This window comes from Bubalus bubalis, chromosome 16, assembly GCF_019923935.1.
Source record: "Bubalus bubalis isolate 160015118507 breed Murrah chromosome 16, NDDB_SH_1, whole genome shotgun sequence".
Lineage (NCBI taxonomy): Eukaryota > Metazoa > Chordata > Mammalia > Artiodactyla > Bovidae > Bubalus > Bubalus bubalis.
The window spans coordinates 7,410,117-7,436,061 of NC_059172.1; the positions used below are offsets into that span (position 1 = coordinate 7,410,117).

General features: G+C 42.7%; 1 protein-coding gene across 2 annotated transcripts; it reads left to right on the forward strand.

Annotated features, from left to right (window-relative positions):
• The first annotated feature begins 2,945 nt into the window (after positions 1–2,945).
• Positions 2,946–21,554, forward strand: MTCH2 (mitochondrial carrier 2). 2 transcript variants are annotated; one of them, XM_006057389.3, is made up of 13 exons: positions 2,950–3,165; positions 5,720–5,804; positions 5,963–6,069; positions 11,595–11,621; positions 11,814–11,876; positions 13,355–13,412; positions 13,664–13,715; positions 14,808–14,867; positions 16,038–16,131; positions 17,066–17,113; positions 17,748–17,815; positions 19,430–19,505; positions 21,344–21,554. In XM_006057389.3, the coding sequence occupies exons 1-13, from the start codon at positions 3,079–3,081 to the stop codon at positions 21,428–21,430; spliced, it is 912 nt and encodes a 303-aa protein (XP_006057451.1). In that variant the 5' UTR covers positions 2,950–3,078; the 3' UTR covers positions 21,431–21,554. The 2 variants fall into 2 exon arrangements, 1 of the variants encoding a protein (XP_006057451.1); XR_006545217.1 differs by lacking the exon at positions 21,344–21,554 and having other exon boundaries at positions 2,946–3,165; positions 17,748–17,924; positions 17,996–19,502.
• The last annotated feature ends 4,391 nt before the right edge of the window (positions 21,555–25,945 follow it).

A 25,945-nucleotide genomic window follows, 5' to 3' on the forward strand; every position in this document is an offset into this window, starting at 1 on the left:
GAACACTGGAGTGGGTTGCCATTCCCTTCTCCAGGGGATCTTCCCAAGCCAGGGATCAAACCCACGTCTCCCACATTGCAGGCAGATTCTTTACCAGCTGAGCTACCAGGGAAACCAGAAAGTACAACCTTTAAAAGTTGTGAATCACTATGTTGTACACTTGTAACATATAATATTGTACTATACTTCAAAAAAATCAGAAAAAAAAAGTCCTCTTGCTAAATGGTCTCTATGGTTAGACATTAAACATCCTCTGGTTAGACAGTGTTGTTAAACATCAATCATTTTGATGTTGAAACAGTTTCTGGATTTAATTAGAATCAACTTGTGCATTATAACTCAGAAAGTTACAATTTGATATTATATTTTCATGTGCCAAGTTGTGTAGGCATATCATTTCATTCAATTCTCACAGCAATGGAATGAAGTAGACAGTACTAGACTCATTTTTCTAAGGTTCAAAGACATCGTGTGATCAGCCTAAGGTCACAGAGTTAATAATTGGTAGAGGTGAAATTCGGACCATAGATTTCCAAGTCCATTCTCCCTCCCACTCTGTAAACTGCCTCCCTAGCACCATGCTGAGTACAGAACAATATTAATTAAAACTAACATTTGGATTTCAATATACAGTTTTTAAAAATCTTATCCTATGCACAATTTCATTTAAGGCTCCATAATAATCCTGAGAGGCAGGTAGTAGTTTTAGATTTAGATACAAAAATTAAAAATCAGATCAGATCAGTCGCTCAGTCGTGTCTGACTCTTTGCGACCCCATGAATCGAAGCACACCAGGCCTGCCTGTCCATCACCAACTCCCGGAGTTCACCCAGACTCACGTCCATCGAGTCAGTGATGCCATCCAGCCATCTCATCCTCTGTCATCCCCTTCTCCTCCTGCCCCCAATCCCTCCCAGCATCAGAGTCTTTTCCAATGAGTCAACTCTTCACATGAGGTGGCCAAAGTACTGGAGTTTCAGCTTTAGCATCATTCCTTCCAAAGAAACCCCAGGGCTGATCTCCTTCAGAATGGACTGGTTGGATCTCCTTGCAGTCCAAGGGACTCTCAAGAGTCTTCTCCAACACCACAGTTCAAAAGCATCAATTCTTCGGCGCTCAGCCTTCTTCACCGTCCAACTCTCACATGCATAGATGACCACTGGAAAAACCATAGCCTTGACTAGACGAACCTTTGTTGGCAAAGTAATGTCTCTGCTTTTGAATATGCTATCTAAGTTGGTCATAACTTTCCTTCCAAGGAGTAAGCGTCTTTTAATTTCATGGCTGCAGTCACCATCTGCAGTGATTTTGGAGCCCAGAAAAATAAAGTCTGACACTGTTTCCACTGTTTCCCCATCTATTTCCCATGAAGTGGTGGGACCGGATGCCGTGATCTTCGTTTTCTGAATGTTGAGCTTTAAGCCAACTTTTTCACTCTCCACTTTCACTTTCATCAAGAGGCTCTTTAGTTCCTCTTCACTTTCTGCCATAAGGGTGGTGGTATCTGCATATCTGAGGTTATTAATATTTCTCCCGGCAATCTTGATTCCAGCTTGTGTTTCTTCCAGTCCAGTGTTTCTCATGATGTACTCTGCATATAAGTTAAATAAACAGGGTGACAATATACAGCCTTGATGTACTCCTTTTCCTATTTGGAACCAGTCTGTTGTTCCATGTCATTTACAAATCATTTTGATACAAAGGAGAGCCAGGACTGAAATGAAAGTCTCCTCTTCTTTCTCTGCGCCAGGTTCTAAGTGTTGTTTGATTTAGAAAGTAGAAGCTGGAACTGAAAGGTCGAGGACAATGCTCTGTGTTTTTTTTTTTGTCCCTAACAACCTGTGGCCTGGTAGTCACTTTAGTAACTGTTCGTTTATCCAATAAGTATTTATTGAGCATCTCATATGTGTCCTTCACTGACTAGACAAGAATCAAAAACTGTCCTGGTTCCTGAACTCACTGGGGGTCTATATTCTGGTGGAGGAGATTAAAAGATAAATTCCAGATAATTAAAAGTATTACAAGACGCTGTGGTAGGAATAAAGCGGGGGTGGGGGGTGGTAAATTTAAATAGAGGTCAGAGAAGGTGTTTCCAAGGAGAATGAATGACTGCATGAATAACAACACCCTGATGGGTTCAATATTCAAACTCATCTAGGTTTTGCAGGTCATTAGATTGTTTATTTATAGTTGGACTATAAAGAAAGCTGAGCTCCGAAGAATTGATGCTTTTGAACTGTGGTGTTGAAGAACTCTTGAGAGTCCCTTGGACTGAAGCAAGGAGATCCAACCAGTCCATCCTAAAGGAATCCAGTCCTGAATATCCATTGGAAGGATTGATGCAGAAACTGAAACTCCAATACTTTGGCCACCTGATGCGAAGAACTGACTCATTGGAAAAGACCCTGATGCTGGGAAAGAATAAAGGCAGGAGGAGAAGGGGACGACAGAGGATGAGATGGTTGGATGGCATCACCGACGCGATGGACATGAGTTTGCGTAAACTCTGGGAGTTGGTGATGGACAGGGAGGCCTGGCGTGCTACAGTCCATGGGGTCGCAAAGAGTCGGACGCGACTGAGCGAATGAACTGAACTGAGATTATTTATGATTCTGACGCTGAATATTCTTTGGACCTTACATTGGTGATCCCAAAAGCTCAAGTTCAGAGGCAAGCACATCGAAGAATCCTGTTACAATTCCTTTTATTCCTCTGACCTTGCCTTGGCTGACAAGTGTCAGGCCCTATTGCCACGCCCATTCTTCCCCACCCGGAAGCTCCCTGCCTGCGCAAGCGCAGGAGAAGTGGCCCGTTCCTAGCGGAGGGCGGGGGAATCCCAGCACGTGACGCGTGCGCCCGGGCCCGTAAGCCCCGCCCCGACGTCTGCGCCGGCTCGCGAGCGCCTGCCGTTTCTGAGGGCGGGGCGGTGGGCGGGGACTGAGCGGGGAGGCGCGCTCCGGAGCGTGCGTGCGCGCGCGCCGCGGGCGGGCCAGTGAAGCCGGCGGCCCTGGCACGTGACCCGGGACCGGCTCGGTGGCTTGGTGGCTCGGTCTGTCTGTCCGTCCGCGGGTGCCATCATGGCGGACGCGGCCAGTCAGGTGCTCCTGGGCTCCGGTCTCACCATCCTGTCCCAGCCGCTCATGTACGTGAAGGTGCTCATCCAGGTACGAGTCGTCGCCATTCCCTCCCCCGTTCGGCACCCTGTTCGGTGGCCGCTGCCCAGGGCGCCTGAGGACCGGCTCCAGCCTTCCGGGCCTTCAGTCTCCTGGGATGCTGCTGCTCCTTCTTTGCTGCTCGCCCCTTCCTTCCCTGCAGGGACTACTCCCGTCGTCCGCGGAGCTCCCACTGCCCGTGGGCCTTCCCGAGGTCTCGCCTTCAGCCGAGCCGTGAGGCCCGCTCCTTTCCCGGTAGCCCAACTGCCGCCCTGCCCTGCCCTGCTCTGCCCGGTGGCTCCCCTGAACTTTGTTTTCTCTTCCACGAGGTCGATCCTGGCCGGGCGCCGCCAAGGACTTCCCAACCTTTCCCCTCTGCGCTCCTCTGAAATGAGCGTTCTTCTCTTGTCCCCCGCCCCAAACGCAAGATGTGAAATCTGTTAAAGACAAATTTGAGATTTAAGGGGAGCCCACGTTTTATTAGCTTTTGTTTCCTCTTTTTCTTCTTCTTTTTTTTTTTTTTTTTTTGGCTGCTGTTATTGCTGCTTTTCTGTTCCGAGATTTTAGCACCAGATACCCGGAGAAACACAAGGAGCTCATTCAGAAGTGATTGCTGAGTCAAATTTCGGAAGGACGCACTGAGCGCTTTCCAACAGCAGCCCGTGTGGCTCATGACAGTGAAAATCCCACCTGTCAGAGCTAGACATCAGTTCAGCCCAAGTTTTGTTAGAGAGTTTTAAGTACATGTATTAGTTTCTAATCTTCTGTGAAATAATTCTTAAGGGGTATTTTCTATTCATAGGCAGGTATGCCAAGTTTTAACTGACGAGTGTTTTCAATTGCCTTTCTAAATTTCCATAGACAGGTCTTTTAATTTTTGAAACTTTTGTTGAGTGTTGAGGTCATTACATCATGCATGGTACCAAGGATAGAAGCCCTGTCCCCCACCATCCACCTTTCTGTCAGAAATAGGCATGACATTAGGGAAGGCCCCATTTCTTACTTTTGAGTTTATGATACTCAATTCATACAACATGTTGCTGAGTTGACCCATGTGGATTCAGAACCTATAAATAAAAAACTATTGTAAAATGAGTTATTTAAGAACAGTGGGGGGACTTCCCTGGTGGTCCAGTGGCTAAGTCTTGGAGACCCCCACCCATCCCCCCTTGGGGGAATCCTTGATCAGGGAGCTAGATCCCGCATGCCACAACAAAGATTGCCGAGTGCTACTACTAAGACCTGGCACAGCCAAGTAAATAAATATTTTTTAAAATTAAGAACAAAGGGAAATCTCTGGAGGTCTGCACTTTCACTACCAAGGGCCGAGGTTCAGCCCATGATCAGGGAACTAAGATCCCCACAAGCTGCATAACGTGTCCAAAAAATACAAAAAGATCAAATCTTTGAAATGTACTCTGATATCTCTATAACAGAATTGGCACATTTTTAGCTGGATAATATCTGAGATGAAAGCATTTTGCCATAAATCTGGTATAAGCCCATTACCCAGTCATTATCCAGGAGGCAAGGTTTTCTAGTGACAATCAGAACGGTTGCCTCAGAAACTCCTTAATCCTGATTACACAACATCCTTGTGTTGCCAAGTGTCTCAGGGGTTTTGGTGAACTTCCCAAATACTCAGTTTTAAAAATAGTTGCACTGTGAGCCTTTCCGGAGTTCTTGAGTTGAATAGGTTGAGAATCACAGCAATAGAGAGTCAAGACCATGTCCAACAGCATTCATTCACTCAAGGATCTCTTTGGCACTAAAGACTCTGAATATATTGTAGAGATAACATGATGAAATTAACTCTAAAATGGCCTTCATTAGATTTTTCATGACTGTCTGCTCCTTTAATACATTTAGCTTATAATTGTTTCCTAAATGAATTATTAAGCTGTATCTGCGTTTGCCTGTGAATGGTTTGTCTTGCTAGCCAAATACGAAGTTGACACTGGCTTAGTCATCTCACTTTGTCCAAATATTAAAAAAAAAATGCTAGATTTTCTTATTTTTTTAAATACTTATTTATTTATTTAATGTATTTGGCTGTGAGTGAGTGAAGTCGCTCAGTCGTGTCCGACTCTTTGCGACCCCATGGACTGTAGCCTACCAGGCTCCTCCCTCCGTGGGATTCTCCAGGCAAGAGTACTGGAGTGGGTTGCCATTTCCTTCTCCATAGATTTTCTTTAGAAAATACTTTTGAGCATCCTCAGTAAACTGTAGCTTTCTTAACACAAAAATTCCCTTATTCTGTTTTCAGTTTAATACTAGTCTATCTCAGCTACATGTTTTTTTTTTTGTAGAATGTGAACCGAAAGAAAACTTGGAGTTCATTGAAACCAGTCTTAACCGAGTGCCAAAATTTAAGACAAAACAAGACCCTCCCCCCCAAAAAAAAAAATGGACAGGGGTGATAACTTCGTTACTGTCGTGGAAAACACACGGCATTTTAACTTGTGTTAAAAATTATAACTCCGAATTTGTTCTTTATTCAAGACCTTGCAACCCAGGGATTCCTGGGAATGTTGCCTAGTATTGATATATCCTCTTATTTTCAAAGGTGGGATATGAGCCTCTTGCTCCAACAGTAGGACGAAATATTTTTGGGCGGCAAGTCTGTCAACTTCCTGGTCTCTTTTGTTATGGTGAGTGTCTTTTGATTTATTTAGAATTGGATGAATGACATTGGCAAATGTGATAGGCAGGAGTCACTGAAAAAAATATATAGAAAACATGTTTTCTTGAAATTTCGGTGTGACCATTTCTTTCAGCTAGAATGTAAATCTCTGATTTGTGTTCTTAGCTCAGCACATTGCAAGCATTGATGGGAAGCGTGGATTGTTCACAGGCTTAACTCCAAGACTGTGTTCAGGCATCCTTGGAACTGTGGTCCATGGTAAAGTTTTACAGGTAATAAGAAAATCCATCTTTCCATAGATTTAGATTACCTTTTAACAACAGTTTGTCTTACTGATTAAGAGCAATTGCAAAGATATATTTATATTCAAGGCTTTTCTTCCTCTTGAAAAACATGTACTTGAAATACTCGTTGTTAATTCTTTTCTGGGAAGCAAAGAGAATTTGTCTAAGATGAAGTAATTGATTTTGATCTACACAAGCTTCCTCTGGACCAGGTGTTCTGAGCAGAAATTAAGTGCACTTATTTGAGCTCCTGAATAGCTTACTTGGGGCTTCCTTCATTAGTAAAGAATACGCCTAAAAAAAAAAAAAAAAAAAAAAAGAATACTCCTGCAATGGGGGAGATGGGACAGGAGCCTCAGGTTCAATCCCTGGATTGGGAAGATCCTCTGGAAAAAGAAATGGCAACCCACTCCAGTATTCTTGCCTGGAAAATCCCATTGACAGAGAAGCCTGGCGGGCTACAGTCCATGGGGTTGCAGTCGAACTTGACTTAAAGACTAAGCATTCATGCATAACTCATCTTATTTCTTCAAAAGACGAAGGAAGCTGATTAAAACATACATTTCTGATTTTATTTTCCTCTTATTCCTAGTGTTACTCCTAGTAAAATATTTTCTGTGACAAACTTTTTTTTTTTTTAACTTAAGATAAACGTTAAAGTCAGGATAGTGTTTATTTATGGGAAGAAGAAGGGAGACCAGGCATGGGATGCCAGGGTAATGGAAATGATCTTCCCTGATCTGGATCATGGCTGTGTGGATATTTGCCATTTAATTATTTGTTGCACTGTACATTTGTATTCTGTGCACTCTTTGTTTTTGTGTTATACTGCGTAAATCTGAATGTTTGTTTTTTAAGAAAACCTCACCCACGTGTGTGCATTGACTATAAGGGTGATGGTTACTTTTGAGAAGAGGGAAGGAAATGAAGGGTGGAACTTTAGCTGTATCTGTGGCAGTTTATTTTACAAAGGCAAGAAATTTTAAGCAGAAAGGTCAAAATGTTAACATCTGTTTAAGCTTGGCAGGTGATACAGAGGTAATGAGTCGTTTCCTTAATTATTCTGTTTGAGTTGTCTCATAAAGTGTTTTTAAAAACATCACAGTTACATCTTTTTCGTGGTTATCCTTCTGCTTTGCTGTCTTCTTTTAACTTTAGATACTTTGGCTGTACTTGTCTCTCAGTTGCTCCAGCTGCAGTGCAGGTCAGCAGAATTGCCTCTTGGTATATTTGTGGAGGTGTTATACATACAAATTCTGTACCATTTAGAACAGTTCGTGGGAAGGTTGTTCAGTATGAGTAGGGTTGAGAATATAAAATTAATAGGTTTTCTTGTTCATTAGTCTGTCTCCCACTGGCGCCAAAGATATATTACCTTCTGTGCTCTAGTTCTTAAAAGTGTAGCAGTATTTGCTAACCAAATCTATGTAGTATTTTCAATCTATATATCAAATGTGTTAAATTCCAAATGTTTGCAAACTGTTTATTTCAGGCACTACTCAGTACAGTCCTCTATACACTTTTTAAAGTAGCTTTAATGGTGCCCCATTTCTACTGGATAAAAATGTGTTATCATTTGATGAGCAAATCATGATTTTGTTGAACAGTTTCATGATCTGATTAGCTTAGGTTTTAAATTCTCTTCAGACTTTGTTGAGTTGATTTGGAGAGGTTTTCCAGTCAGTTCCTCTTGTGGAAACTGTTTTGTTATTCATTATACTTACTCTTGTCATCATGCCTGTGTACTGATGAGCCACTATTTTGGGTGGCCCTTGGTCAGGGTCACCCAAAATGGTATTCCATTATTCTGGCTTGGAGAATTCCATGCACTGCATAGTCCATGGGGTCGCAAAGAGTTGGACACAGCTGAGTGACTTTGACGTGGGTCAGAGTGATGGAGTGTTAATGGGCTGATTTTTTTGGGCCTGGATAGTACTCTCTTTTCCAGCCACACCATTATCCGATGCAGTGAAAGTGTTGCTGTTACCCAAGTGAGGTTTAGATATTTTTTTTCAATCTGTGCTGCAGACACCATGTTGAATCTTCGTTCTCCAACCAGGAAAAACGCATGCCTCTTGCAGTGGAAGCTCAGAGTCTTCACCACTGGACCTCCAGGGAAGTTTTCCTGTGGGAAAACAGTTGTCATCTGGTTCAAAGAGGTTAATGTGTAGTTTTAGAGCAAGAGTGAAATTACTCTTGTAATTACTCTTGAATTACTCAAGTTCCTTTATGTAAAGGAAAAGTAAGACAAACTTGAGGTAGCCAGGTTTCTGGAATATGTGTTCACATGTAGCCAAGTGAAATAGAATGGGGTCTTGGTACTACACTTAGAATCAAAAGCACTTTACACAGTCAAGAAGAAAGACCAATTTAGGAATGACAAGACTGTTTTAGACTTTGTTCAGTTCAGTCGTGTCCAACTCCTTGCGACCTCATGAATCGCAGCATGCCAGGCCTCCCTGTCCATCACGAACTCCCGGAGTTCACTCAGACTCATGTCCATCAAGTCAGTGATGCCATCCAGCCATCTCATCCTCTGTCGTCCCCTTCTCCTCCTGCACCCAATCCCTCCCAGCATCAGAGTCTTTTCCAATGAGTCAACTCTTCACATGAGGTGGCCAAAGTACTGGAGTTTCAGCTTCAGCATCATTCCCTCCAAAGAAATCCCAGCGCTGATCTCCTTCAAGATGGACTGGTTGGATCTCCTTGCAGTCCAAGGGACTCTCAAGAGTCTTCTCCAACACCACAGTTCAAAAGCATCAATTTTTTGGCACTCAGCTTACTTCACAGTCCAAGTCTCACATCCATACTGACCACTGGAAAAACCATAGCCTTGACTAGACAGACCTTTGTTGGCAAAGTAATGTCTCTGCTTTTCAATATGCTATCTAGGTTGGTCATAACTTTCCTTCCAAGGAGTAAGCGTCTTTTAATTTCATGGCTGCAGTCACCATCTGCAGTGATTTTGGAGCCCAAAAAATAAAGTCTGACACTGTTTCCACTGTTTCCCCATCTATTTGCCATGAAGTGATGGGACCAGATGCCATGATCTTCGTTTTCTGAATGTTGAGCTTTAAGCCAGCTTTTTCACTCTCCACTTTCACTTTCATCAAGAGGCTTTTGAGTTCCTCTTCACTTTCTGCCATAAGGGTGGTGGTATCTGCATATCTGAGGTTATTAATATTTCTCCCGGAAATCTTGATTCCAGCTTGTGCTTCTTCCAGCCCAACGTTTCTCATGATGTACTCTGCATATAAGTTAAATAAACAGGGTGACAATATACAGCCTTGACGTACTCCTTTTCCTATTTGGAACCAGTCTGTTGTTCCATGTCCAGTTCTAACAGTTGCTTCCTGACCTGCATATAGGTTTCTCAAGAGGCAGGTCAGGTGGTCTGGTATTCTCATCTCTTGAAGAATCTTCCACAGTTTATTGTGATCCACAGTCAAAGGCTTTGGCATAGTCAATAAACAGAAATAGATGTTTTTATGGTACTCTCTTGCTTTTTCCATGATCCAGCGGATGTTGGCAATTTGATCTCTGGTTCCTCTGCCTTTTCTAAAACCAGCTTGAACATCTGGAAGTTCCCGGTTCACATATTGCTGAAGCCTGGCTCGGAGAATTTTGAGCATTACTTGACTAGCGTGTGAGATAAGTGCAATTGTGCGGTAGTTTGAACATTCTTTGGTGTTGCCTTTACTATTGGAATGAAAACTGACCTTTTCCAGCCCTGTGGCCACTGCTGAGTTTTCCAAATTTGCTGGCATATTGAGTGCAGCCCTTTCACAGCATTATCTTTTAGGAACTGAAATAGCTCAGCTGTAATTCCATCCACCTCCACTAGCTTTGTTTGTAGTGATGCTTCCTAAGTCTTGACTTTGCATTCCAGGATGTCTGGCTCTAGGTGAGTGATTATACCATCGTGATTATCTGGGTCATGAAGATCTTTTTTGTACAGTTCTTCTGTGTATTCTTGCCACCTCTTCTTAATATCTTCTGCTTCTGTTAGGTCCATACCATTTCTGTCCTTTATCGAGCCCATCTTTGCATGAAATGTTCCCTTGGTATCTCTAATTTTCTTGAAGAGATCTCTGGTCTTTCCCATTCTGTTGTTTTCCTCTGTTTATTTGCATTGATCGCTGTGGAAGGCTTTCTTATCTCTTCTTGCTATTCTTTGGAACTTGAGTTCTGTATATCTGAACAAGAATTAAATTGAAATCTGTTCAGGATAATGTAGAAGAGACTGTTGAAAATTTTATTATCAGTGAAAACCAAAGTCTAGAAATGAGTGAGAATTTTTAAAGATGCCTGAAACTGTTAGAATTAGTTTCTGGCCAAAGATCTGGAATTTGGCCAAAACCCATCATTTCACTTTGTGATGTTTGTCCTCTTCCCTCTGATTTTCTTTTTAAGAAATGCAGTTCTTTTTGCAAAAGACAAGTGTTGTCTATTTTTTAAACCTCATTATGTCTAGGAAGTCAGTTGTCTGGTTCTTATATTTCACCTAGCCCATCTTCTATTTCTGAAATATCCCACAAATAATATTTCCTCTTCCAATGCAGCCTAAGCTCTGGCAGTTTCATGTATCTTTGCCAGAATTAAGAAAGCATCTTCTCTCTTGTTTGGCTCAGAAACAGTCAAATTCAAAAGGAAAAGGGAGGCAGGTTTAGCTATTCAGGCTTAGTACCAATTCTCTGTTCTTTGTAGGGAAGGAAAGCATCTTGCCCTAATTTGGTATCGGACCTGAGTTTTCCCATGAAAAAGTCCTGAGGCTTTTTCTGTGGCCTTAGTCCTCTGAGTATGTACTAAGTTGTTTCACTTGTGTCTGATTCTTTGCGACCCCATGGACTGTAGCCTGTCAGACACATCTGTCCCTGGGATTCTCCAGGTAAGAATATTGGGGGTAGGTTGCCGTGCCCTCCTCCAGTGGATCTTCCTGACTCAGGGAGCAAACTGTGTCTCTTCCATCTCCTGAACTGACAGGAGGTTCCTTATACCAGCGCCACCTGGGAAGCACTGTTTTTACCAGTTTATTTTGTTAGTGTGTGTTTAGTAAATAACGCTGTTGGAGTTGTGTTTTGTTTTCCTTTTTCTTCTTTTTTAATATTTAATCTATTTGGCTGCACCTAGTCTTAGTTGCGGCCTGTGAGATCTTTTACTTGCAGCGTGCGAGCTCTTAGTTGGAGCGGGAGGATCTAGTTCCCTGATCAGGACCCAGGTCTTAACCACTGGACCACCTGGGAAGTCCCTCCTTTTTCTTTTTAGATATGAGTTTTTGTGAGTTGCCCAATCAGTATGTTAAACTTAGCAACAGGATCATCTTAAAGACACTTGTTAATGTTAATATTTCCAAGTGTTAATTAGAAATAGAAGTTAATGGGAAATTTACAGCCCCAGCCCCCCCAAAATCAACCATTTTAATATCTGCCAATCAATAGGGTTTTCCTTTTATGTCCTGTCTCAGTGACACTACGATAGACCTAATCATTCTTTTCTTTTCTCTTCCTTTGTAGCATTACCAGGAGTGTGACAAGGCTGAGGTATGTTGAAGCCAATGTGTACACTTGAGCCCATTTTCCCCGAAAGCCGCTGCTGCTCAGTGTCCTCTTTAGGAAAAGGGACAAGCAGTCAGCTTTCCTTTCATCCTGGAGAGTGTTTTTATACAGGGGCCACCGGTTTGACCAGTTCTGTTGAAAACCATCACAATAGCAATCTTTTGTTTTGATTTCCAGGAGTCAGGATCTGGAAATGTACAGAAAGAAGTTTCATCTTCCTTTGACCATGTTATCAAGGAGGTGAGATGATTATGATCTCTCTAAATCAGAGTGGAGTGGCAGTTATGAAATCAGGATCATCAGGCCTGTATGTTCAGTGTTCCAAGGGAAATTAAACCTTTGATTTAATACGGGCTTTACTGGATGCAGAATAGAAAGAAGAAAGCATTGCTTGCTGTTTGGAATTGATGCATTTCAAGGAAACATATTTTTCCCACTCATTTCATCTTTAATATTGAAGAGGTTTCTATTGAAACTTCTTAGAGTTGAAAATCTCTGGCCCAAAAGTGTTAACATATAGTAGCCGAGGCCCTGCGTGTGTTGAACATTATATATCTAGAAATGCTTTTACAACATTATTCTGACTTTGAAATGCCCTCATTCATTTCCCACCCCTATCTTCTGCCATTGGAGTTGGTTGCACGCCTAACTTAATAATACTGTTTTTTATTTCTTAGTCTTGATATTATCTAATTGTCTATAGTAAGGTCATGATTTTCAGTAAAAGCTGCCTTCAAAAACATAATATTGTGGCTTTCTGGATGGCACAGTGGTAGAGAATCCATCTGCCAGTGCAGGAGCCTCAAGAGATTTGGATTCGATCCCTGGGTCGGAAGGATCCCCTGGAGAAGGAAATGGCAACCCACTCCAGTATTCTTGCCTGGGAAATCCCATGGACAGAGGATCCTGCTGGGCTACAGTCCATGGGGTCACAAAGAGTCGAACACAACTGAGTAGTGACTGAGCAAGGAGCACAGAGATACATGTATTAATATGTGTTTTATATTTTCTGAACTTCATTGAGTTCATCCTGTGGCTCTTAGAACTACCATTAGAGTAGAGGTGAGGGATCTCCTAACTAAGTGCAAAAATGAACGACAGACCTTCTGTGTTTACAGCCTACCTCCAAGTGTTGTGGTTGAATTTTTTTACTAACCTCTTTACAGAATCCTGGGTAAGAAAGATAAACTGGGATAAATATAGGAGCTCCAGGATACTGCACAGTTAGTTATAGGGTTGTGGTCAAAAAACCAAACCAAAGTTGTTCTGCTGTCCTCAAGCTGTTGGTGTAGATTAAATAGAGCCTGACATTTGCCTAGTGCAGATATCAGAGTCTCTGAAATCACTCCCAATGAGAGATCCAGTTAATCATCTAAATACAGTCCTCATAGTTTTATCCCAGCTAGGATACCACATCTCCTGCATTTCAAGCACAGACCTCCAGGAAAGTCCCTTTACCTGTTTCTTTGCTTTTGTTTTTCTTTGAGATGATAATAGAAATCTGCTTTACAGAGAAGTTTTGAGACAGAACGTTGAAGTCCCTGAGTGAAAGCTGTGCCAGAAGGCACTGTATCCTCGCTTCCTGTTCGGGCTGCTCTTCCTGACTCAGGAGCGCTGCGCCACCCCCTTTCTTACCCTTCAGTAAGAAAGTGACGTCTTGCAGGAATTTAAGTGTCATTTATTCAGATTTCACAAGTGTGTGTGTTGATTGTTTCTAGACAACTCGGGAGATGATGGCTCGTTCTGCTGCTACCCTCATCACACATCCCTTCCACGGTAGGTCTGCAGTGAACAACTGAAATTCAACTCTTTATCTCTCTCTGTATCATGATCTCTCCTGTCTACTTCCATAGGTTGACATGAGAGTTCACTAAAGTGCCTTGCCTGTGTGTTTTTGGTTTGCTTGTTTTGGTTTTTATCCAATTTATCCAGATACCAAAAGTGTCTGTAGGTGGGCAAAACTTTTTTTCAGGGCTATTAAAATTTATCTGGAGGTAGGTTAAAAATCTTTCCTCTGTATTCTTTAGTGATCACTCTGAGATCTATGGTACAATTCATTGGCAGAGAATCCAAGTACTGGTAAGTGTTTCTGTTTTCAAGTCTTCAAGGAGATCTGTTAATGCCAAATACTTTACATGTCTGTGATGCCTTAGAGCTTGCAAAGCAGATGCATATATCTTATATCATTTGACCTACACAGACACACACAACCACTGAAGCCAGAATTCACCCTGACTTCCATGTGACTACACCCTTCAGTTCAGTTCAGTTCAGTTGCTCAGTCGTGTCCGACTCTTTGCAACCCCATGAATCGCAGCATGCCAGGCCTCCCTGTCCATCACCAACTCCCGGAGTTAACTCAGACTCACGTCCATCGAGTCAGTGATGCCATCCAGCCATCTCATCCTCTGTTGTCCCCTTCTCCTATCTCCAATCCCTCCCAGCATCAGAGTCTTTTCCAGTGAGTCAACTCTTCTCATGAGGTGGCCAAAGTACTGGAGTTTCAGCTTCAGCATCATTCCTTCCAAAGAACACCCAGGACTGATCATCCTTTAGAATGGACTGGTTGGATCTCCTTGCAGTCCAAAGGACCCTCAAGAGTCCTCTCCAACACCACAGTTCAAAAGCATCAATTCTTCGGCGCTCAGCCTTCTTCACAGTCTTAACTCTCACATCCATACATGACCACTGGAAAAACCATAGCCTTGACTAGACGAACCTTTGTTGGCAAAGTAATGTCTCTGCTTTTGAATATGCTATCTAGGTTGGTCGTAACTTTCCTTCCAAGGAGTAAGCGTCTTTTAATTTCATGGCTGCAGTCACCATCTGCAGTGATTTTGGAGCCCAAAAAATAAAGTCTGACACTGTTTCCACTGTTTCCCCATCTATTTCCCATGAAGTGATGGGACCAGATGCCATGATCTTCGTTTTCTGAATGTTGAGCTTTAAGCCAGCTTTTTCACTCTCCTCTTTCACTTTCACCAAGAGGCTTTTTAGTTCCTCTTCACTTTCTGCCATAAGCAGTATCTCCCCTTCTGTTTCTGAATTCATCTGTCTTTGCGGAATGAGGGAGGTAGAAAGGGGAGGAGGGGTGGGGGTATAACCTTGTCCAAAGTGGCAGTTGAACCTTGTAATCTGAATGTACTTTACCTTTCCTCCTTCTAAACCTAGTGGACTTTGTGACTCCATAGCAACAATCTATCGGGAAGAGGGCATCCTAGGATTTTTTGCGTGAGTAAATTACTGATTTGTGGATGTGATTTTTGTGTGAGTAGGACACTTTAATGAGAACGAGGACATGACTCCTTGTTTCAGCCTCAGGGAAAATGTACTCTCCAGGTTTATTTCATGTTAAACTCTGTTTTGGCCCCTCTGACTTAAATGCTCTTGTAAGAGATCCCAAACTTTTGCTCTGCACATCTGAAACGGTTGAAAGGAGAGGGTTTTTTTAAGTAATAAATTCATTCCAAGTCTCTACCGTGAAAGTAAGTTCTCATTTGCTATATAATTGATGAAATGAGGAAAGTTCATTTTGGAGAAATGGAAAGGTATCTAATAGGTGTCTTTCTTATCCTCAGAGTATATGCACTGTGTTCATTCCCTTGAATTTACTTTAGAAGAACTTAGGCTACTACCTTAGTTCTGTTAATGACAAAAACTGCATTATTAGCTAAATGGTCCTTTTTGATTTTCAGTGTTTCCACATCGTTGATTTTTGTTTGAGTATCATAAATATTCTGGGAAATAGACAAGATAGCTATTATTATTCTCATTTTAGAGATTAAAAAAAACAAAACTGATGCTCTGGGAAGTTCATTTGCTGATAAGTGGTAGAAGTGGCATTTAATCCTTGGTCTCAGTCTGTGAGGTAACCTTTGTCCTGGTGCTCCACACGGCCTCGCCTAGCGTACCTAGGCCCTGGAAATGTGTCTTCTGATGCCTCCCACCTGTGTCCACGTTTGGGCCGTTTTCACTTTGTCCTTTTCTCATCTTTTGCATGGCCAAATTTGGATATCAAGTAGTCTAGCAATAATCATAGTTCAGTCTCTTCTCTGAAGTAGGCAAATTATTTGCCTCCCTGATTATAGTTATTAATAGTAAGTTGAGCCATTGGCCATAGCTCAGAGGGATGTAGCCTTTAAAATTCTCATTTTAAAAATGAGAATACAAGTTATTAGATATTAGCTTCAAGAACAGTTGTGTTAATTAGAATGAACTGGTTACGTTCTGGTATTCGGTTCCTTTCAGTTCTCTAGCATGTTTTAAAATCTTTATTTGTTAATTTTTTAATTGAAGGATAAATGAATTCTTGTATGATTTATATAAATAAATATAAATGAGTGAATTACCTTTCAGCTGATCACACCTCTTGGCTCTTGTCTTTGTTGCTTCCTCACACAGGGGCCTTATCCCTCGCCTGCTCGGTGACATCATCTCCTTGTGGCTTTGTAACTCGCTGGCCTACCTCGTCAATACCTACGCACTGGACAGTGGGGTAGGTTGGGTTCCTGATGAGACGTGCTGGCGCTGACTGCACGGCCCCCAGTGGCAGCTAGGTTAGCTTTCCAGTCAGATGGCAGCTGGTGACATGAGGCTCACCATTATATAGCTAAATATTAACGGTCAGGTTTTCAGAGGGTAATGGAATGATCTACGCTGCTTACCTCAGACAGAGGCACCTGGAAAGGGTGTGGCAGGGTGAGCCTAAGCGTCTGCAAGGAGATTGCTTCTTTGTTGATGCCTAATGTTAGAGGACACCATGAAGCAGGACAGTTCTATCGTATATTCAGAGGTTTCATCTAATTGGAAGTGCTCAGGGGACTCTTACATTGGGCTTTCTGGAAACTTCAGCCTGGGCCGGGGGTTTGAGAATCAGCTTTCCCTAAAAGTCATGTTTCTGCAGCCTCAGCAGCTGTAGACCTCTTTGAACCCAAGAGAGTTCCATAGCATGGTGGAAACGAGAACACACCCAGGCCAGAGGTAGGACCAGAAATCCATGCGCTTGGTTACTTGAGTAGAGACTGATCTTCCCCACAGCATCTGGGATACAGCTGGGTGTATACAGAAGGAGTGAGTTGGCACGAAGAGTACCATCAACGTGGTTTCCGGGGGTTGTATTTCTAGGACCTGGGAAAAGATTCCCAGTCTCACTTCCTGGTGCTTTTGAAATCCTGAGGCCATTAGTTCCTAGAAGCCATCCTAGTCTTATATGAACTTGCCTATTAATGTTGAGTCAAGGTGATCATTTTGACCACTGCCTTTTTATGCTCCTAGCCAGTCTTTTATGTTTTCATCCTGTAAATTAATTTTCAGGTTGTCAAAGAACTTGAATTAAAAAATAGACTGTTTTGATACGGGGAGGACAATTAGCTGTTAATACCAGCTTAATTTTCTCACTCGTTCTAATAAAGGCTTTCTTCCTGTTATAGGTTTCCACCATGAATGAAATGAAGAGTTATTCCCAGGCTGTCACAGGAGTAAGTTTTTAAACAACCTCTTAACCTTTGAGGAGTATTGTTTTCTTTGAAATTTGGAATGTGTCATTATTGTTTTTTGGTCAGAGGTAGGAACAACCCAGAGTCCCTGCATCACAGTGGCAGAAATAACAAACCCACATGGTTTGGTGCTGGTCAACTTCCAGAGGGGTCAGCGGGCATTTCTCAACACAGATCTGCCCCTGCCTCCTCCTGTGTCCTGCTGAACGTATACTGAAAGCTTCAGTCTCTTTACTTACGTGGAGTCTTCCAGTGGTTGACTTTTGAAGTAGCTTCCATTGTCTTTGGAAAGATGTTTGTGTTTTCTTGTTTTCTTCAGGGCTGTTTTGAAACGCTTATTGTACTTAGTTTTAAATGTTGAAGTTCAGTTGTATGTGAATGAGTCTCAGTCACAGAATAAGAGAAGTCTTCTGACCTTTGGTGAAAAGGTTGCAGGGTAAGGGGAGAAATATCTCCAGACTCCAGAATGTGTACTTTAGTCTTGACCGGGGATACAGAGAAGGCAGAAGCATTGTGGCACATTTGAGCACAGTGCAGTGGGGCTAAGGCTGAGAAGGAGGGACATGAGAGAGGCCAGGCATGACTTAGTAACTGAGCTGCTTTTTCCTCCTTACAGTTTTTTGCCAGTATGTTGACCTATCCCTTCGTGCTTGTCTCTAATCTTATGGCTGTCAACAACTGTGGGTAAGTGCCTTGCATTTCTTGTCCTAGGAATTGGCTGCCTGTATGCCTGACGGGCAGAGCAGTCCTGGTGGAAATTTGGCAGGGAGAGGCGCAGGCGGTGCCATGATAGGTTCCCTGTATGCCCGACGGGCAGAGCAGTCCTGGTGGAAATTTGGAGAGGCGCAGGCGGTGCCATGATAGGTTCCCTGGTTTCCCGTCTGCCCCATGCACCGGCAGTGCCGTCGAGTTGTATTATAAGCGGTCTCTTCACAGCCCGCTTTGAAACAGAGAAGGGCACAAATAATATTTCTTAAGTACTTATAAATAGTATGTACTTGTCAGTAGTCTAGGTTCTTTTCTGAAAATAGTGGAATAATGACCACTCTCACGTCTTTTCTTTATATTAATCCTTATCCTCTCTTATGAACATTATGAAAGGTATGTTAGGGATTGAATGACAACCTGTACCTGTTTTGCATCAGGGCTTCATGGAAAAAGTGTTTTAAAGTTAGCAAAGTAGAAAATTTGGTTGAAAATGCAAAGTTTCTTGACCTTTCATGTATTGACTGGGAAGGAGGGCCGAGGGTGGGGATGGACACCACTGATTTCCAGATGCCAGGTGACTGCCAGGTTGGACAGAAGTTTTAACGTCTTGATTTAATTCTGTTACACTAGGGTACCCGTCACAGCACGCCATTAGACATATCACTGTTTTCAGACAGGGTATCCAGTTGATAGCTGTGTAGAGTTTTGAGCACAGTTACCATATTGTGTTTGTTCTGTGATTTGCGGATCGGCTGCCACGTTGTAGCCCAGAGCAGGCTTGAAGGATGAGTTAAGTGTGTTGTTGTTATTTGCAGTTTTTTAGAGAAGTGAGTGGCTTCCCTGATGGCTCAGTCGGTAAAGCATCTGCCCACAATGCCGGAGACCTGGGCTTGATCCCTGGGTCGAGAAGATCCTCTAGAGAAGGAAATGGAACCCACTCCAGTATTCTTGTCTGGAGAATTCCATGGACAGAGGAGCCTGGTGGACTGTGGTCCATGGGGTCACAAAGAGTCAGACACCACTAAGTGCCTAACTTCACTTCCAGAGAAGACGTGGGTGGGAGTCGCGCCTGAGGAAGAGCGTGTAGTCGCCAGTTTCACACCGCTACCCGTTGTTACATTTGGAGTCTTTTAAACACCACATAGTTTTAAATTCCCTTTCTCAGCTCTTTAATCATATAACTACTATGTTATAGAATTTCATTTGTTCACTAATTAAAACCTAGATGTTTTAGAAAATACATAACTAAAGTTTCTCTTGTTGTTTAAATTCCCTTTCTCAGCTCTTTAATCATATAACTACTATGTTATAGAATTTCATTTGTTCACTAATTAAAACCTAGATGTTTTAGAAAATACATAACTAAAGTTTCTCTTGTTGTGTTGATTCAAAACCTAAATGTAAGAAAGTGGGATCTGTTTTGGATGCTCAGTCTTTCCCCTGTGCCAACAGAATTTGTTTCTATAGAACCGCTAAAATTGCTTCTCAGGAAACCTTCCAGGCAGAATATTTTGACCAAGATCTATTGAGCTCTTGAGAGAATGTTTTATAAATATTGACTTCGGTAACTAATCTCTTTTTCTATTTCAGGCTTGCTGGTGGATGCCCTCCCTACGCCCCAATATATTCTTCTTGGATAGATTGCTGGTGCATGCTACAGAAAGAGGTACTTCTCTCTCATTCTCTCTCTCTTCCTCCCTCCCTCTCTGCTCCCCTCTTGATATTTTGTGGGGTTTTTTTGCTTGTTTTCTTAAAAGTCTCTGGGATCCCAGGTTAATTCTTATAGGTTATCCTTTAGTTACCAGTTAAATGTATCCTTTTCAGTGGTCCATATGTCGCTCTGGCATAGCTGTAAAATATGCTGCTTAGAAATCATCAGGAGAGGTAAAGAAGGAAGAATTCTTGGATGTGATCTGGAACCCGTTTGAGTGGTTACATTCGAATTACAAATAAGGTCTGGGCAGTCAGTTATTCTGGTTATTAAAATGATACCCTCGATTTCAGATTACTTTTTCCAACCTCATCTTCTTGTAACTTGTCAGAATATATTCTGAAACGTATTTTCTAGTATATTTAGAGAGGCTGAGCAGTAGTTGTTTGTTTACAGCATTGTCTGTCACAGTGATGTCAGCAGAGCTGCTCTCTTCTGCAGTCATGTTAGTGGATGCGGCGTCCAGATTCCAGTGTATTGTTTGCTTTTGCTATGGGGTAGATCATCTCCAACCAAAAATTCTTGATCGGTCTAGGCAGAGCTTTAATAGGAACCAAAATAATGAGTGGCTGAGCGCTAAATTTAACATGGAGTCGCTTAGAGTGGCCATCAGTTGAAAGCTGTTTTTGAGTGGGAAGCACTTTGTAGAGGACTGCAGAGGAAAGCCTGTGAGGAAGCTCTTTGTTGTACGCTGTTAGAGCGCTGGAGACACCGATGAGAAAGGCCTTTGTTCACGGGGCTCAGGCTTCCCAGCCTCAACTCGGAATGCAGAGGCCTAAGCTGGAGGGCTTTTGCTTAGTGGACCCAACAAGCCCCTCTGTGAACCCAGGCCAGGACGCTTGGATGGTTGCCAGACAGACCTAACGTGAACATTCAACTCTCTGCTATAGAAAGAAACCAAACAGAAAATTGTTAGGGTATCAGACACTTCACAGTTGAACCTTTAAGTGCTTAAGACAACAGCAAATGTTAATTGACCATTCACTGTATACGAGGCATCATGCTAAGAGTTCTCCGTGTTTCAGCTCATGCAACCCTCAAAGTAACCTTGTGAGGAGAGATACTGTACTTTACTGTTCCGCCTCACATATGAAGAAACTGGGACTTTGAACAGTTAAATAATGCCAGTTGCGTAACCCACAATCACACAGCTTGTATTTGGGAGAGCAGGATCTATGAACAGGTTGTCTCACTTAAGTCTGCTCAGTTAAACTCACAACATGACTACTTTAATTATAAGATTTTATAAGTACTCCCTAGAGATCTGACCGTTCGGTTCAAAACAAATAAAAGCTGACATGGAGACTTCCTCGGTGGTCCAGAGGTTGACTCCGCAGTTTTACTGCAAGGGGCACGAGTACCAGCCCTGATCAGGGCACTAAGATTCCACATGCATGCAGCCAAAAAACAAAATACAAATAAAAGCTGGCGCTTGCTACGTGTTAGGACTGTTCGCGACACTTGGTCTGAATTGACACACTTGATAGCCCAGCTAACTGGCGCATAGCAGAGCCAGAATCTGGACTGGGAACATCTGTCTAAATAAGAAATACTTGCCTTTATCCACGTGTCAAATGGTAGGTAGTTCCACAGAGGCTCAGCTTGCGTCGGGGATGACACGTCGCTGCCCCGTAGTACAGCGGCATCTGCACAGCGATGGCGATAGACATTCTGGTCGTTTGCATCATTTCGTTTCTCAGAAATATGTCCAGTTGGATGTCTTTGCTGCTTTGGACTAGCTGACCTCATTTTCACACTAGACTTTATTTGTATTTATTTTATTTTTCTTTCAGGGAAATATGAGCCGAGGAAATAGCTTGTTTTTCCGGAAGGTCCCCTTTGGGAAGACTTACTGTTGTGACCTGAGAATGTTAATTTGAAGATGTGGGGCAGGGACAGTGACATTTCTATAGTCCCAGATGCACAGAATTATGGGAGAGAATGTTGATTTCTATACAGTGTGGCGCGTTTTTTTTAATAATCATTTAATCTTGGGAAAATGGAGGTGTTTGGTGTCTGCCTTTTTTGTTCTTTTTCCCAGCACATGATTTATCACTGATACTCCCACTGAAATGGGACATTTTTACCCCAGGTTATTTTACTTAAGAAGTTGCATTTACCTAAAGGTACCGGCAAGTTGTCACGCAATTTGAGTCTCAATTTAAGGTTTTGTAAAATGAAGAGAGTACAGTCCCATGAAGAAAGAGAAATAACTCTGTAAAACTTAAGAAAATGAATAAGGCAAATGATACGGGAAGTCATAAACTACCTTTTCTTTGGTAGACCTTAAAACTCAGCGGCATCCACTGGAACCTGCCTCCCAGCATATTCTTCTTAGCACATTCAATTAACCCTGGCTTTCATACCTCACAGAAAGGACAATACACGCCTAACCTACCCTAGAAAATCTGCACGCTGTTAATTGCAAAGCAAGAAATTGTGTTGCCAACAACAAGAAAAAAGGACAGTTACAGAGAAAAAGCAAAATTTGGAAAGGAAGTGTAATGTCTCCTTTTTCACCCCTCACAGAGGTTCTTATTGTCATATGAAGTATGAAAAGCAAATACTGTAGCGTTAGCTTTGCCAGTCCCTAAATTACATCATTATACAGTTCTAATTGCATGTAATCTCTTGTTCTCCGGTTTTTGTTTTGTTTGCATTTTGTCCTTGCAGAAGGTGAGCAGTTTGTTTTCCATTCCTCATGACGCCCTTGGAAGGTGTACTTGTAACCCCACGTCCGATGGTGCAGACTTATATCCGTAGGTTTCTTAGACTACTGACCAGCTCGCATGTCATACCCTCAGTCAGGCATGTTAACATTCATAGTAGGGGAAAAATCATTTTAGAAGGAAATAAATTTCCACTCAAACATAAAGCTCTTATTTTACTCAGGCCTTTTCCAAGCAGGTTAAAATGCTCTTAAAATGAGAAAGCATTTGGTTTTACTTATTTAAATAATCCACTGGGTTGTTGCCAAATGAGTAAACGCGTCATTTGCTGTTTCTCAGAAGAATTCGCTACTTCCCGTCAAAGCAGCAGCACCCACAGTGTTAGACTGAGCATGCAGGGTCTCCTCTCCTCGCCCCCACACGCCGAGTTTAAGAGTATAGCCTGAAGCTCGTGAGTAGCTTACCTTGAAATGTCTTTGATGTCTCTTTGTCTCAAAAAGCAATGTAAATTTTATATTCTATTCAATATTATCTGCATTTGTTTTAATATAAAAATGTTTTGCATTACCTACTTTTTTTTTCCCCCCAAAAAAGTCTTCAAGTAAAGATGATCTAGGAAACTGCCCTGTTTATGACCTTTGGCTTCTGTCTTCACGCACGCCTGCCTAGTTGGGGAGCTTGTCTGACTATGAGAACCAGTCTGCCACCAGAGGGCGCCAAGGCTCTGGTTTTGCCTTTGAAAGTTGGGCTGTGGAAAAATTTCACCAAGGCCTGGGATTAATCAGCGCACTGGCCGACCCAGCTCACTGCATCCAGGCTGTCAGTCCCATAAGGGCGCTACACCTGTGCTTATTGTTCGGTTGTGTCCAACTCTCTGTGACCCCGTGGACTGTAGCCCCCCCCAGGCTCCTCTGTCCATGGGATTTTTCAGGCAAGAGGACTACATTTGTGGTCCTCCATGAAATTTTATAAGCCATTAACATACTCAGAAGTTTATTCCGGGGCTGGTAAATGCAGGTAGGTAGGTACTTTTAAGAGACACACAAAAGAAATAATGAAGTGACTCATATGTAAATCATGTAAACCTAGATAAGGATTATCTTGTGGGCTGTACTTGTGAAACTGGTACAGGTGGTTTGGCTTGGCAGGGCTGAGCTAAGTTGCCAGGAAGTATTCCCTCTGGGGAGTGCGCTAGTCACTGAAGCTTGACTGAAGGAGAGAATGTGGGGTTTCCTGGGACTTGGGTGCTTGTAAAAGTACCAGGCTATACAGACAACTTTAGGATGAAAGAAACTTTAAACCTAGTCCTGGATCCCAGCTTCTCATGTTACCTAAACACACCGTAGTTTTGCTGTGATTTCCTCCTCTAGGAACGTCCTCCTTCCCTCTCCCCCTTGAAGTGTTCCCTATATGGTAAAATTCAGTTCTAGGGTCATCTCTTTGTGAAGTCTCTCTTAAGTCCTCTCAGCTGGACAAGATCTTTGCCTTCAAACTCTTCCTCCCCCAAGGCTTGTAATGATATTGCCAACTAAACGGACAGAAGAGAAACTACACCCCACACTGAGTTCAGGGCTTACACAGCAGCGGCATCGCTTCTCTCTGATCTGAAAATCTGTGGGAAAAAATTATATTGATCCCTTTAAAACAGGCCCACTGAAACAGCAGCCTCCCTGGGCTTTATGGGAAAAGTGTAGCTGGTGAAGTGAGAGTGCATGAAGTTGGTCAGTTTAAGGTGCCGTGCGTGGCAGACACGGCAAACAAGGAGAACAATGGTAGTGACTGTCCCGCCTGCCATGGAGGCTTGACTTCTCATAATCTTTGGTACAGTAGGTATCTCCACTTTAGAAATAAAGAAAATGAGACTCAAGTAACTCATTCAGAATTATATAGCTAGTGTGTTTCAGAGCCAGGTTCAAGCCCGAGTCACATTCCAAGGCATGTTTGCTGCTTCCTAGGAGCAATGGAGTGCTGAGAGAAAGTAGCCAGTCAACCAAATGGTAAGGGGTCCATCCATCTGAGGACGGGTGCCCTCCCTTGTAGTCAAATCAGTGGACCAAAGAAAAGAGCCTTCTGCAGGATAGTGTAAAACGGTCTTCGATTAGAAGAGACCTGGTCTTTTGCCTCTGCAGAATGATAAATAGGTGAAACAACTGAAGATAGAAATGATCACCGTTACTTGTCTAGGCTCTTGGGATTTATACAAATGGGACACTTACTGTATGTCCCATACAGTCCCATAGGCTTTATTCCTATGGGCACATCAGTCCAGTACATCTACTCCCCATTTGAAGGCTAACAGTTTTTGAAAGTGATTTATTTACATGTCAGCTCCTCACTGGATTCTTTTTTTTTTTTTGCCTTGGCTCATGGGATCTTAGTTCTGTAACTAGAAATGAAACCTGGACCCTCAGCAGTCAAAGCATGGACTCATAACCACCGGACCACCAGGGAATTCCCTCAGTGGATTCTTCTGAAACATACTTGCCTATTGGATGGGTTCATTCGTGCTGCCTCCCTCAGTGCCATAGTAATTTGTATCTTTGGACTTTTGGGTGGCTTGTTTTTGTTTTTTGTTTTGTTTTTTTTTTTTGCTTTCTTTTTAGTTTCGGTGGAGCCATGCAGCTCTGGGATCTTAGTTCCCCAACCAAGGATCAAACCTGCACCCTTGGCAGTGAGCACAGAGTTCTGATCACTGGGCTGCCAGAGAATTGCTCTGGAGTTTGTTTTTAAAAGTAGACAAAGATGGGTGTCTCACTCCTCTAGAGAGATTTTTTTTTTTTTAGGGTTAAGGATGTCACATGTGACATCTCATTTTTTTCTCCCTCTCTTGATCCCTCATTTTATTGTCTCATCAGACTTGAGAGAATCAGAGTCTTGAACTCTGATTTTTGTCCTAGAGAGAAAGTTGCAAATGAAAGATCCTTTTGCCAGCAGTGCCCCCCCCCCAAAAAGAAATCTTTGCAGAAGAATATCTTGGCTAGCAGCAGCAATTGGTTTTCTAAAGCAACTGTTTCCCTTCCAACCAACTTTGTCCATATGAGTCAGCTTCCTCCTCTGTTCCTGCCTTCCCACGCTGTCTTGGGGAGACAGGTCTTCCAAACACACTGTCGTGAGAGGAAATGTTGAAAAGCCCGTTTGCCTTGGTCTCATAAGTGGATTCCTCTGCAGCCAGGGCCCCAGTCTCCTGTCTGGGATCAATTAGTCAAATTTTGTATTAAAAACCACAGTTGTTCTGGAACCAACTTACTACCACCCCAAAAAAACATGTTTCCAAGTAGATTCAGATTAGTACCACAGACCAAAAATGGCTGAAGACAGTGCTTTGGAAAAGGGGGAGAAACAAAAAGGCGACCTGGAGGAGTTTTTGAAGACTCGCCAACTACCTGAGGGAGAGTAAGTAAGGAAATAAACCCGCCCCATCCCAAATCCAAGAAGCTGCCTGGGGTGAGAGAACCTTTTCTAGCACTAATTTTTGCCTCCCTCGGGCAGCCAGAAGAATGGACTGTTCCCTGGTAATGCCACATTTCCACGGAAAAATCTATTAGGCTTTGCAGTTTTTATTTCCAAACTGAGTAGTACGAAGAGCCAGAGGTGAGGTAAGGACAAGAAGCAGAAGTGTGCCTACCGACTTTCCATCCTGTCTGCGGCCCTGCCCTGCTGGCACCCCAAAGACTGGTGAGTGTCCTCTGGCTGGAAGCGAAAAAGGAGGTGAAAACGCAGCGACAG

Excerpts from the sequence above, each read along its gene's own strand:
- MTCH2 (XM_006057389.3), top strand. The coding sequence starts at position 3,079 with ATGGCGGACGCGGCCAGTCAGGTGCTCCTGGGCTCCGGTCTCACCATC. Across the intron at positions 14,868-16,037 it reads GGCATCCTAGGATTTTTTGC|GGGCCTTATCCCTCGCCTGC; the intron begins GTGAGTAAATTA and ends TTCCTCACACAG. Across the intron at positions 19,506-21,343 it reads GGTGCATGCTACAGAAAGAG|GGAAATATGAGCCGAGGAAA; the intron begins GTACTTCTCTCT and ends TTTTTCTTTCAG.